General features: G+C 35.2%; 1 protein-coding gene across 2 annotated transcripts in view; it reads left to right on the top strand.

Moving 5' to 3' along the window:
* Window positions 1-389: 389 nt before the first annotated feature.
* RBM41 (RNA binding motif protein 41) overlaps window positions 390-14,037 on the top strand; it is a 70,581-nt gene continuing 56,933 nt past the window's right edge. The window contains exons 1-5 of one of the 2 annotated variants that reach the window (XM_081276850.1): window positions 390-471; window positions 5,282-5,398; window positions 6,078-6,270; window positions 6,567-6,771; window positions 8,585-8,656. In XM_081276850.1, the coding sequence (XP_081132976.1) occupies window positions 413-471; window positions 5,282-5,398; window positions 6,078-6,270; window positions 6,567-6,771; window positions 8,585-8,656 (646 nt within the window). In that variant the 5' untranslated portion in view covers window positions 390-412. The remainder of the gene's footprint in view (window positions 472-5,281; window positions 5,399-6,077; window positions 6,271-6,566; window positions 6,772-8,584; window positions 8,657-14,037) is intronic. The other variant, XM_081276851.1, reaches the window with a different exon arrangement.

The following is a 14,037-nucleotide window of genomic DNA, read 5'->3' as shown; positions in this document are numbered from 1 at the left end:
GAGAGGTTGAGGCAGGAGGATGACAAATTCAAAGCCAGCGTCAGCAATTTTGCGAGGCCCTAATCAATTTAGAGAGACCCTGTCTCAAAACAAAAGGGCTGGGGATGTTGCTCAGTGGTTAAACACCCCTGGGTTCAATCCCCCCGCCCCCCGTATAAAAAAAAAAAAAAAAAGTAATGTTGATAGGGGTTACAGTATCAGTACTGATACTGGATGAAAGAGTCAAGAAGTCCTAGCTGACTCCCAGGTTTATGAGATGTATATTTGGGGTGTTATCTTTAACTTAAAATAGACCGGTCACTGGAAACCTACTTTCTGTCTCCATTTCTATAAGGCTCTGTGCTACTACAACTCCCAGAGGCCCACGCTCCACCACAATCCCCTTTGAGTCTGCCGCGCAGAGTTCTGGGACATGAGGTCCCTGACCTATTTGCCCAAGTTAGTAATAAAGGCCTGTGGAAACATGAAGAGGTAAGGGCTTGTCGGAGTTGCCAGAGACAAGCGGAGCTCTTTTTTTTTTTTTTTTTTTTTTTTTAACATTTGCTTTGAAAATGGCTTTTGTTACTTTGTGTCACAATTTTGGGAAGCGGTTTCGGTTTCGTGTGAACGGGAAGACAAAGGTGAAGGGAGGAGGGAAGAAGGGCTGGTTGGGTCAGCTGGGCGAAGTTCGGGATGGTCCGTGACCAGGGTGGTTTCGGTAGGAATGCCTTCCCGGCTTAGGCCCCAGGAGCTGGCTGGGTGCTGCGGATACTTTCTGTTTCAGACAGACCCACCCAGGCAAAAGGGTGCCTGCTGACAATTCTCAGCGCCAGGGATACCCAAGGCGGCTCCTCCCTGGCCCGCCATACCTCCGCCTCATGAGCCCAGGGGTGCTCAGGGTGGATGCATTTATTTGCACTGTCTGGGTGTTGAAGGATACTTGCTGGAACCACGAAACCATGTAGCATTTTCAAAGGTTACAGTAAGAGATTGATACTTTCTTTCTCCAAATTTGAAAGGAAAGCCCAAATGGGCTGGATGTGTTACAGGAAAAGAAAGGCATTGCTCCGCTCAGTTCCCCCTACTGGTTCTTCAGTAAATGAACCTTGGTGGTCATTGTTGAGAACCTGTGCCTCATTATTTTGACAGAACAAAGACTTTTAAAAGGATCCTCATTAAATTACTTTGATATTGACTCTGCAAGAGTGATCATGCAGGAACAGTTCTTCTGCACCCTTGGTTTCTTTTTCTTTTTTTTAATATTTATTTTATTTTATTATTATTATTGTGTGTGTGTGTGTGTGTGTGTGTGTGTGTGTTTGTGTGTGTTTTACTGGGGTTTGAAGCTAGGGCCTTGAGCATGCTAGGCAAGCACTCTGTCACTGAGCTACATCCCCAGCCCTTCTAATTTTATTCCCAGACATGGTCTGGCTAAATTGCTGAGGCTGGACTGGAACTTGGAATCATTCTGCCTCAGCCTCCCCGAATAGCTGGAATTTCCTTGCATCTTTGAAGAAACTGGTTCTCATTGTCCCTGTCCTTAAAATTATTCAATGATATATCTCATACGTGCAAAATAATGTTTATTTATTTAAAGAATAACCATAAAGGCTTGTATCAACTACCAGTTTAAGAAATAGGATATTGTTAGTACCTTAGAAGTTCTTTGTGTCCCCTTCCTGATTTTTTCTGCCCTCATTCTTTCGTCCCCCATGAGATGACTGATATCCAGAATGTTATATTAATTTATTCCCTTGTTGTTTTTTTTAAAGATTTTTCATATATGAATATAGCCCTAAACAGTTTGTACATAGTACCAGGGGCAAAGCTCTCTTTCTAACAGACACATCTTCAAAACAAGAAAAAAAGGGAGTAAGACCATCTTCAGGCTACCACAGTTCACAGGAATTGTACCATTATAAGAGGCACAATAAAAGTCATTGGCAATTTCTCACATTTTGTTACTAGCCTGAAGCACAACTGCAATTTTCATAGTTTTTACCCATTTTCAACTTTATACAAATGGAGACATATTGTATTAATTTTTCTGTGACTTGTTAATTTTAACTCAACATTTTTTTTTGAGATTCATGTGTGTTGATGTATTTAGCTATGATTTATTCATTTGAAAAAAAAAGACCTTTAAACTTAGAAAGAACTTTGGGAATTCTAAATAATCAACAAAAATTGTGATTTTTAAATTGATTTTATTTTTTAAATACAAAACAGTGGAATGCATTACAATTATTATTACACATATAGAGCAAAATTTTTCTTATCTCTGTATATAAAGGATGTTCACACAAATTCATGTCTTCATACATGTACTTTGGATAATGATGTCCATCACATTCTACCATCATTGCTAACCCCCTGTCCCCTCTCTTCCCCTCCCACCCCTCTGCCCTGTCTAGAGTTCATCTGTTCCTCCCATGCTACCCCTCCTTCCCCTACTATGAGTCAATCACCTTATATCAGGGAAAACATTCAGCATTTGTTTTTTTTGGAATTGGCTAACTTCATTTAGCATTATCTTCTCCAGCTCCATCCATTTATCTGCAAATGCCATGTTTTTATTCTCTTTTATTGCTGAGTACTATTCCATTGTGTATATATGCCACTTTTTTTATCCATTCATCTACTGGAGGGCATCTAGGTTGGTTCCACAGTTTAGCTACTGTGAATTGTGCTGCTATAAACATTGACATGGCTGTGTCCATGTAGTATGCTGTTTTTAAGCCCTTTGGGTATAGACCGAGGAGAGGGATAGCTGTGTCAAAAGGTGATTCCATTCTCAGTTTTCCAAGGAATCGGCATACTTCTCTCCATATTGGCTGCACCAATTCGCAGTCCCACCAGCAATGTATGAGTGTGCCTTTTCCCCCACATCCTCACCAACACTTATTGTTGTTTATCTTCTTAATAGCTGCCGTTTTGACTGGAGTGGGATGAAGTCTTGGAATAGTTTTGATTTGCATTTCTCTAATTACTAGAGATGATGAGCATTTTTTTCATATATTTGTTGATTGATTGTAAATCCTCTTCTGAGAAGTGTCTGTTCAGGTCCTTGGCCCATTTAGTGATTGGGTTATTGGTTTTTTGGTGTTTAGTTTTTTGAGTTCTTTATATACCCTAAAGATTAGTGTTCTATCTGATGTGTGAGGAGTAAAAATTTGCTCCCCAGATGTAGGCTCTCTATTCACCTCACAGTTTTTTTTTTTTTTTTCTGAGAAGAAACTTTTTAGTTTGAGTCTATCCCATTTATTGATTCTTGGTTTTAATTCTTGCGCTATAGGAGTCTTATTAAGGAAGTTGGGGCCTAATCCCACATGTTGAAGATTAGGACCTAGTTTTTCTTCTATTAGATGAAGAGTCTCTGGTTTTATTCCTAGGTCCTTGATCCACTTTGAGTTGAGTTTTGTGCATGGTAAGAGATAGGGGTTTAATTTCATTTTGTTGCATATAGATTTCCAGTTTTCCCAGCACCATTTGTTGAAGAGACTCTCTTTTCTCCAATGCATGTTTTTGGCTCCTTTGTCTAATATAAGAATATTGTAATTTTGTGGGTTAGTCTCTGTGTCCTCTATTTTGAACCATTGGTCTACCAGTCTGTTTTGGTGCCAATACCATGCTGTTTTTGTTACTGTTGCTCTGTAGTATAGTTTAAGGTCTGATATAGTGATGCCACTTGCTTCACTCTTCCTGCTAAGGATTGCTTTACCTATTCTGGGTCTCTTATTTTTCCAGAAGAATTTCATGATTGCTTTTTCTATTTTATGTGATTTTTAAAGGATTTTTTTAAAAAGTGTTGTATCTAAAAATATTTTAGAATTTTCCAAGATAGGGCCAAGTCTTTCTTGAGCAAGGGATTTTGCTTATAATTATAGGGGTTTTCCCTAGATATTATTATATCTTTACTAGGAAAGGGCAATTTTATAAGAAAGACACTTAAAATTTTAAAATTTATTTTCCTCATGGAGTTAACTCACTTTTTGTGTTCAGTTTTTTATAATCAATTGTTGCATGCTTAAATAGTCCTATTATTTTTTTTTACATTCTAATAAGAGCTTTCACATATTTAAGGTTAGTTAGCTCATGTTAGTCATTATCTAGATGCCTGCATAGTGATGCCTAGGCTATAAAATATTATGATCCTCTTTATATTTCTTTTTAAACTTTCTCCTTTAGACATCTTCTCTCATAGCTCATCTTCTCCATACAGATGACTCCAGATTTCCATGTTCAACCTTAGAATCTCCTCTATGAAACTTTTCTTTCAGCCAATCACTTATGCTGTTACCTCTACCTCAATGTATTCAGAGCATTCCTGATACTTCATGCTGGTGTTTGAAGTATAATAGATAGTTGACTCAACATGATTGCAATAATACTTATTTCCCCAAGTCATTGACTCCATCTGGACCTTCTTTTCTTCATTGATACCGTCATTGTGTTTGTTACATGGTTTGAATTTTGGGGATTATCCTTGACATCCTTACCCTTCCCTGCTTCAAAGGCCTCTCTCATCTAACCATTCTATTTCATTTCTACTATTATCACTTTGTTTTGGGTCTTCATCACCTCATACTTCAATGGTTAATTATTTCTTCAGGTTTCTTTCCTTCTAATGTATATGGCATATTATAACCACATTCATATTCCTAAACCATTGCTTGTACTATGTCACCTAATTGCCTGATAAATTACTTTTTAATGCCTACACACTAATGTCCAGGCCGTTTAGTTGGTTTTTATAAGGTCATTCACAGTACAAATTGAAATTGAAATTGAAATTCCAGTTATCCTCCAGTATGTATTTCTATCTATTCACACTTGTTTTCTAGTTATCCTTTTCATTACAACCAGTATTTCAAATGCCACTTTAAAAATACCTTTCTGAAGATTTCACTTACCACCCTAGCTTCCAACTAATCTTCTATGATCTCTTAATAATTTGACATACTGTGCTGTATATCATTATTAATTCATATTTTTTTCTGTTCCCTCAAGCACATGCACACAACACAAACATATATTTCTTCTTCCTAGCTAGATTATAAGCTTCTTGATGCTAGATACTGTTATCAATATCTTTGAGTTACATCAATACCTAGCACAATGCCTTCTGTGTGAGTAGGTATTTAGTAAATGTTTGTAGAATGAATGATGAAGTACAATGGATGATTAAAGAAGTTTCTGAACAAATGGGGTCACTAATTAATGATAGATAATATAGGTATGGAATATATATTCAATTCCCTATCTCTTCTTTTTTCTGTATGTATTGGTATGTCTCCTCCAGGGTAAACAGCTGTGTGAAGAGTGATGAGCATGTCCTGGAGGAACTGGAAACAGAAGGGGAGAGGCAGCTGAAAAGCCTCCTTCAACATCAACTTGATACTTCTGTCTCCATTGAAGAGTAAGTATTGATTTTCCAAACAGGTAGAGTATCCTAGACCCTCACTTCAAAGTGACAGACCCCTCTTAAAGCCTGAAAGGAACACTGCACTTTCTCTCTCCCACTTTCTTTAGCAGACTTCTATGCATCAATAAATGTTTATATATATATATATATATATATATATATATATATATATATATATATATATGTATTAATCAGAATTAATCTTTTTCTTCCTGAGGGAAGCTTCCATATCCACCAAGTCTGAGCCAGTACCTTTTCTATGCCCTCCTACACCCTGTATTTCTTCCACCATAGCATTTATAACTCGATACTGTCATTGCCTCTTTATTTTCCTATCAGTATTCTTTCACAAAACAGGAGCTATTTTCATGTCTGTCTGTCTGTCTGTCTGTCTGTCTCTCTCTCTCTCTCTCTTTTTGCTATTAAATCCTCAGTACACAGCACACATCTGATGCATAGAAGGACTCAGTAAATGTTCATTAATTTAGTCATTGATTAGTTCTGGATGAAGGGACTATTGATGGAGTTCCATTTTGTTGCAGTTGGGCTTCAGGCTAGTAACAGAATGTGAGAAATTGCCAATGACTTTTATTGTGCCCCTTATAATGGTACAATTCCTGTGAATTGTGGTAGCCTGAAGATGATCTCACTCCCTTTTTTTCTTGTTTTGCAGATGTGTCTCTAAGAAAGAGAGCTTTGCCCCTGGTACTATGTACAAACCTTTTGGAAAGGAAGCAGCTGGAACTATGACTTTGTCCCAGTTCCAGACACTACATGAAAAGGACCAAGAAACTGCTTCTCTCAGGGAACTAGGACTCAATGAAACAGAAATCTTAATCTGGAAGAGCCATGTTTCAGGTGAAAAGGTAAGTGTGTTATTGTTTTTCAGGAGAATAAAAAGCAGGATCTGTTCATTTTGGCATTGGGGAGTTTTGCATTTTTAGTTCCACAAAACTGAGCTTTGTGTCTGAATCTTCTTTGTTTTTTAGGATAGGGACATTGGTGAAAGAGAACCTTTTTTTTTTTTTTAACTTTTTAGCTAACACTTTAAATAAACACTTTCAATTTCTGTGTCCTGATCATCTTTTTCTTACTTGAAGCACCAGATCATCACTTTCAGGTGTGTCCTCTATGATTTGTCATTTCATTTCCCTGGTTTCAGAGGACAAGGCTGAGGGCAACTCCTGAAGCAATACAGAACCGTCTTCAAGATATTGAAGAAAGAATCTCTGAGCGTCAGCGTATTCTTCGCCTGCCACAGAGATTTTCAAAGAGCAAACAGCTGACCCGGCGAGAAATGGAAATAGAAAAGTCTTTATTTCAGGGAGCTGATCGTCACTCCTTTCTTAAGGCTCTTTATTATCAAGGTATGTGAGCTTCACTGACTTATATATAGTCTTTCACTGACAGAAAGATTTAACATCAGTCATTAGGTATAAAGAATTAGTGAAGAGAGTAGGGGAAAGACAGGCTATTACTACTCTTGAATGTATAGTCCCATGAAAGAGACAAATATCTGCAGTTAGTTGCATGACAACATGGAAATTAGGAAATTATTATATAGACTTGAATCAAATTCTGAGGAAACACAGAAAATAGAGCACCTAAGTCTAGGTGGGGGAGTCAGAAGTTGGCACTTGTACTGTCTTGATGGATCAACAGGCATTTTTCAGGTAAAGGGGAAAGAGTGTTATAAGATAGTGAATAGGAACAGGATTGTTGAAGGGACCTGGTATGTCTGGGGAACAATGAAAAGTTCAGTGTGGCAGGGGTACAGGAAGTGGCAGGGAATGACAAGGGATGACACAGAAAAGTGAGGCAAGGCTAGGTAGGGTAGTTAGGCTGAAATATAAATTAATATTATACATATATATGTGTGTGTATTAATCAGAATTAGTTTAATGGATTGATTTTATTAGGCACTGTGGGAGGTGCACAGAAATTTAAGAAATAATTCTTGACCTTGTGCAAAGTACAATGTGGTTGGAAATATAAATGTATACCATTTAGTAAAAATGCAAGATACAGTTGCTAAGTGCTATGGGAGTTCAGAGTTTTATTGCTGTGAATGAAGAATGCCTTTCAGAGGAGGTAAGATTTAATTTTTTTAATACTACCTATTTAGAAAGGAGAAGGAATGACATTTGATTTGCAGGAGTTGATGTGAGCACTATTGACTGGGAGAGTTATAAGAGGCAAAATTGGAAATATAACTAATAATTTTGGGCTTTATTTGGTTGGTAGTTTATAGCTATATAGATTTAATTTTTAGCTAATCTGAATATAGTTAGAAGTTTTCAAGTCAGGAGTAAAATGTTAAAAGTCATGTGGTAGCCAGTAATTAGAACTTGATAAGGAAGTACTAGAAGCAGAGAGAATGGTTAGGAGGGATTGTAGTCTTTGAAACATGAAGATTTGGACTAGATTGGTGAGAGCGGAATTGGAAAGACAGGTAGATTTAATTATAAGATACATTACAAAGGGAGAATTGATAGACCTTATTGACTGAAGATGAAGGAAGAAGGTCAATGGAAGGGAATATGTCAAAGATAACCCAGATGTTTCAAGGCTGTGTGACTTAACAATTGGCAAAACCAAGAATGCTTTTATGGGGACATTTTGAGGAAAGATGATGAATTTGACTTAAACATGTTGAAATTTTGAGAATGGCAGGATCATTGCTTGCAGATATCAAGGAGACAGAAATAAAGCAGTAAAACTCAGGAAAGAGGTCAGAAGTAGATATGTAGAATTGGGAATCGTTTCTGCTTCAGTCATGTTAAAATCATGAGAATGGTTAAATGCTATGTTAGATAGACTGTAGACATGGCAGAGCAGTGATGAAGGAAGGAATGAAAAATGAACAGTTGCCTTTTGTGGAGAGAGATTATGGCATACTGATTATAAACATAGGCTCTGGAGGCAAACTGCCTGGGAAAATCCTGGCTTCCCCACTTATTAGCTATGAGATGCTAGGCAAGTTACCTCTGTAGGCTTCAGTTTCTTCATCAGTAAAGTGAGAATATTAATAGTAGTTATATTATAGGGTTGTTAGGATTAAGTGAAGTAATACATGTAAATCACTTAGAGTAGTACCTGGATTTGGGTGGTGGTTGGGGGGGAATTTATGAATCTGTTCTGTTTTCTATCTTTGAAACTCCTTGCTTTAAACCTTCACAGCATACCACAAAAAGCCAAGTGCAGACAAGTACATGACCTCAATGAAGAGGAAGATAAAATTAGGCACAAAAGGCAAGTCGAGAGTTTTCTTATAGTGTTAGATTTAGGAATGTAACCTAGGGTCCCAGACTTCTAAGTTGAACACCTATTTAATTCCATATTCAGTATATAACAATGATCAGCATGTAACAATGATCCAGAGAGAACATATTATCCTTATATGAAATATTAAAGAGAAGAATTAGTAGAAGTTGTAAAACTTTTACATGTAGTGCTGTTTTAATCTCTATACCTTTAAGTTATTATAGCAGACATAAATTGACCTTACTGATTTTTAGATCCCATTTCACAAATAATTTTGAATATTTTATTAATTAGTAAAGTATGAATATTGATGATGATGATGATGATATAATATTTAATATTTTGTTTTTGAAATGAATTTGCAATAAAATTGCATGGGGCTTTTTTGGTGTATAGTTCTATGAATTGTTAATCATGTAGATTCATGTAACCACCACCACAGTTAGCAGAGAGAACAGCTCCATCACAATGAAAAACTACCTCATACTATTTCTTTCTAGTCACTCCCAACCCCCACCCATAATTCCTGGCAATCACTGATCTGTTCTCCATCACTTTAGGTGTATCTTTTAGAGACTGTCGCATAAATGAAATCATGTAATGTGTAACTGTGAGACTGGCTTCTTTCACTAAGCATAATATCTTTGAGACTCATTCAAGTTGTTGTATGTATTAACAGTTCATTCATTTTGTGGAATCATATTTCACTGTCTGAATATTCCAAAGTTTGTTTGTCCATTCACCCATTGAAGTGAGTTTGGGTTGTTTCCAGGTATGTTGGTTATGAATAATACTGATATAAACACTTTTGTACAGGTTTTTGTGTGAACATAAGTTTTTATTTCTCTAAGGTAAATATCTAGAAGTGGGATTACTGGGTCATATGGTAAGTGTACATTTAACTTTATATGAAATTGCCAAACCATTCTCTAGAGTGGCTATACCATTTTGCATTCCCACCAACAATGTATGAGAGTTCTGGTTGCTCTACATCTTTGTCAGCACTTGGTATTGTCAGTATTTATTTTAGTTGTTCTGAGAGGTGTGAAGTGGTACCTCATTGTTGTTTTAAGTTGCATCTTCTTAATGGCTAATGTTGTTGAACATCTTTTCCTGTGCTTATTTGCCATATTTATATCCCATTTGCTAATGTATCTGTTTGAATCTTTGGCCATTTTGTCATTAGGTTGTTTATTTTCTTCCTCATGACTTTTGAGCGTTCTTTGTATATTCGAAGCAATCTTCTATTGGATATGTGATTTATATTTTCTCCCAGTCTATAGCTTGCTTTTTCATTCTCTTAACAGTGTCTTTTATAGAATGAATTTTTGTTCCTACTGTGATAAAAATATACGTAACAAAGTTTACAATTTTAACGATTTTAAGTGTATAGTTCTGTGGTATTAAATATATTCCCATTTTTCTGTAACTATCACTACCATTTATCTCCAGAACTTTTTAACTCTGTACCCATTAAATACTACCTTCCTTATTTTCCCCTTCCCCAGTTTCAGGCAACCTCTATTCTACTTTCTGTCACTATGAATTTGACTAATTTTGGTACCTCATATAAGTAGAAGCACATAGTATTTGTCCTTTGTGACTGGGTTATTTTACTTAGAATAAGTCTTCAAGTTTTTTTTTTTTTTTTATGTTGTAGCATGTGTCAGAATTTCCTTCCTTTTTAAGGCTGAAGAAAATTCCATTGTATGTATGTACCACTTTTTAGAAATCTCTTTAATTGTGAGTGACACTTAGGTTACTTCCATGTTTTAGCTATTGTGAATAATGCTTCTATGAACATGATTATACATGTTTGAGTATTTACTTTTTTTTTTTTTTTTTTTTGGTACCTGGGGATGAGCCACATCCACAGCTCTTTTTATTTTTTATTTTTTTATTTTGACAAAGGACCTCACCAAATTGCTGAGGCTGACTCTGAATTTGGGATCCTCTGGCCTCAGCCTCCCAAGTTGCTGGGATTACAGGCATGTACCATCATGACTGGCTTCCTTTCTTTTTTATATATATTCAGAAGTGTAATTACAGGATTATATAGTAATTCTACATTTATTTTTTGAGGGACCATCATATCATTTTCAGTAGACATTGTGACACTTTACATTACTACCAGCAATGCACAAGGGTTTCCATTTCTCTTCACCATCACTAATATGACTTGTTATTTTCTGTTTTCCTTTTTGGATAATAGTTAATGGGCATGAAGTGGTATCTCATTGTGGTTTTGGTTTTCACTTTCCTAATGATTCATACTGTTGAGCATCTTTTCATATACTCTTTAGCCAACTGTGTATCTTCTTTGAATAAATGTATGTTCAAGTCTCTTGGTTGATTTTAAATGAATTACTTCTTCATTTGTTGATGAAGTTATAGGAGTTCTCTATATATTCTAGTTACTAATTCCTTATCAGATATATGATTTGCAAATATTTTCCCCTGCTTCTTGGGTTGCCTTTTTACTCTGTCAGTGGTATTCCTTGATGCACAAAGTTTTAAATTTTGATGAAGTCCAATTCATCTATTTTTTTTGTTGTTGTCTGTGCTTTTGGTGTTACATATAAGAAATTATTAGCAGATCCAATATCATGAAACTTTCCTTATGTGTTATTTTCTGAGCTTCCACATTTTTAGCTATTTTACTTAGGTCTTTTTTGATTCATTTCAAGGTTGTTTCTTCTTTGGGTCTAATGTAAGTATCCAACTTAATTTTTTCTTGTCCATATCCTGTTTTCACAGTAACATTTTTTGAAAAGACTATTCTTTTCACACTGAATGATCTTGACACCCTGTTCAAAAATCATTTGACTATATGGATGAGAGTTTATATCTGAGATCTCTATTCCACTGGAATATATTTCTTTGTTATGCCAGTACCACACTATTTTAATTACTGTTGCTTAGTAGTAAGTTTTGAAATCAGGAAGAATGTAACTGCCAATTTTGTTTTTTCTTTTTCAACATTATTTTGGCTGTTTGAGGTACCCTTAAGATTCCATAAGAACTTTAGGGTAGATTTTATATTATTGCAACAAAAAAAGGGTCATTGAAATTTTGGTAGGAGGTATGAAAGTGTGAATAATTTGGGTTAGTATAAACATCTTAACTGTATTAAGTCTCCAATAGATTAACATGGGATGTTTTTCTATTATTTGCATCTTCTAATTTCTTTCAGCAACATTTTAGTTTTCAGTGTATAAGTCTTCTATCTCAGAGCAAATTTTTTTAGCTCTTATAAAATCTAGTTTGTAGTTTCTTTCATGGATCATGCTGTATGGGTGGGTGGGTACGGATGTGTGTGCATGTTAAGAACTCTACCTCATACCTGTTTATGAGAAAGACCTTTTTCTATGTTTTCTTCTAACATTTTTATAGTTCTACATTTTACATTTAGATGTATAGTCCATTTTGATTTAATATTTTAGATGTGAGGTTTTTATAAAATTCACTTATTTGCCTATCATTGTCCATTTGTTTCAGTACCAATTGTTAAAAAGAGTATTCTTTCTCTATTTACCTATCTTTGCATTTTTTTCAGAAATTAATTGGTCATATTTGTGTGTTCATATTTAATATAAATACAGGTGAAAAATAATTCCCCTCTGAAGAGCAGAAATGAGACAAGGATGTCTGCTCTTCCACTTCTCTTATTAAAGTTGGTTCTGACAGGTTTTGCCAGTTTTCTGATTGCTTTTTTGTAGGAAATTGTCATGGTCCCTATTCCATCCTCTATTTTCAGTGACATTATCTCTCTTACTGGCATCTGAAGTTTGTGATTTGAATGTAGCCTAACTTATTAATTTTTTATGGCTTTTGTTTTGGTTTTGTAATGAAGATTCTTTCTATCCCAGTGTCGCACAGATGTTTTTCATGTATTCTGAAAGATTATAGTTTTAGCTCATACATTTATGTCTATGAACCATTTAAAATTTTTTTTAGTTGTAGATGGACACAATAACTTTATTTTATTTATGTGGTACTGAGGATCAATCCCTAGTGCCTCACACCATGCTAGGCAAGCCTTCTACCACTGAGCCACAACCCCAGCCCTTATGAACCATTTTAAATTAATTTTTTGCATATAATGTAGGTTAGAGTTACATAAAGTTCTCTCTACATATAATTTTTCTGTGTATAAAATTATGTTGGGGCTGGGGCTATGGCTCAGCAGTAGTGCACTTGCCTGGCATTTGTGAGGCACTGGGTTTGATTCTTAGCATGGGGTATAAACAAATAAAGGTCTATCAACAACTAAAAAATAAATTTATGTGTGTATAGAGTATATATATACACATACATATATATTATACATGTATGCATATATATGTATAAAATTGTCCTAGTACTTTTATATGAAAAGACTATCCTTTTCCTTTGAATTGTCTTGACACCTTCATGTAAAATCAATTAACCAAGAGTATAAGGCTTTTAAGTTGTTTTTCTTTCTCTTTATTTTCATCAATTTGATTGTGCCATGTCTGGATGTAAGTTCTTTATTTCAAATTCTGGACTTTTATTCTTTCTGCCTGCTACTTTTTAACTTTTCACAGTCTTCAAACATATCAAACATTCTCTCCAAGTTTTATTAGTCTATTCAGTGGGAGAGATAGGGTGAAGTATTTATATTTTATCATACCCAGAAACAGCAGTCCTAATAGCTAATATTCATGCCAGTCCTTGTTCTAAGCATAACTCCAAATTAATGTGTTTAACTTTACAACAACCCCATGAGATACTGGCAGTATTATACCCATTTTACAGACTAAAAATTTGAACTTCAAAGGAGGATCACTGACTTTTCAACATCAGTTATTAAGTGACCATGCCGAGACAAATCCATGACCTTATTACATCTTGACCACAGCACTTGCATATGTAATTTGAAAAGATTTATTGGTTTATTAAATCTGGCTTTAATATATCTTAAAACAGATTTTGTTTCAAATTATAGTGTCCCATTTTCTAACTTCAACTCAGTAGAAAAACAAGATATATTTCTCTAGAAATATACTTCTGAAATAAATTCTAGCATATACTTTCAGACCACATTATTTTTCTTATCCTTCTGGGTCTCATAATTCTCTTACCCCCGTATACCCTCTATTAAATGCTGTTAAAAATCTCCAGTTCCTTGACTCTTTTTATTTTCTCCCAATCTGTCAACCCCAACTTGCTTCCTATTCCTTTCTAATCTTTCTTAGATTCCATTGTCCATGATTTAACCACATTCTTGCCAATGAATCATTGTCCTTCCTTGACTGTATCATCACCTAGAAAAACTTCAGCCCTGAATCAATGTAACTAATTACCTTCTTTGTTGTTGCAACATACCTTCTGAGCTCTACTAGAGA

Source organism: Spermophilus citellus (assembly GCF_964194105.1).
Source record: "Spermophilus citellus genome assembly, chromosome: X".
Lineage (NCBI taxonomy): Eukaryota > Metazoa > Chordata > Mammalia > Rodentia > Sciuridae > Spermophilus > Spermophilus citellus.
This window is presented reverse-complemented; position numbering and strand designations above follow the sequence as displayed.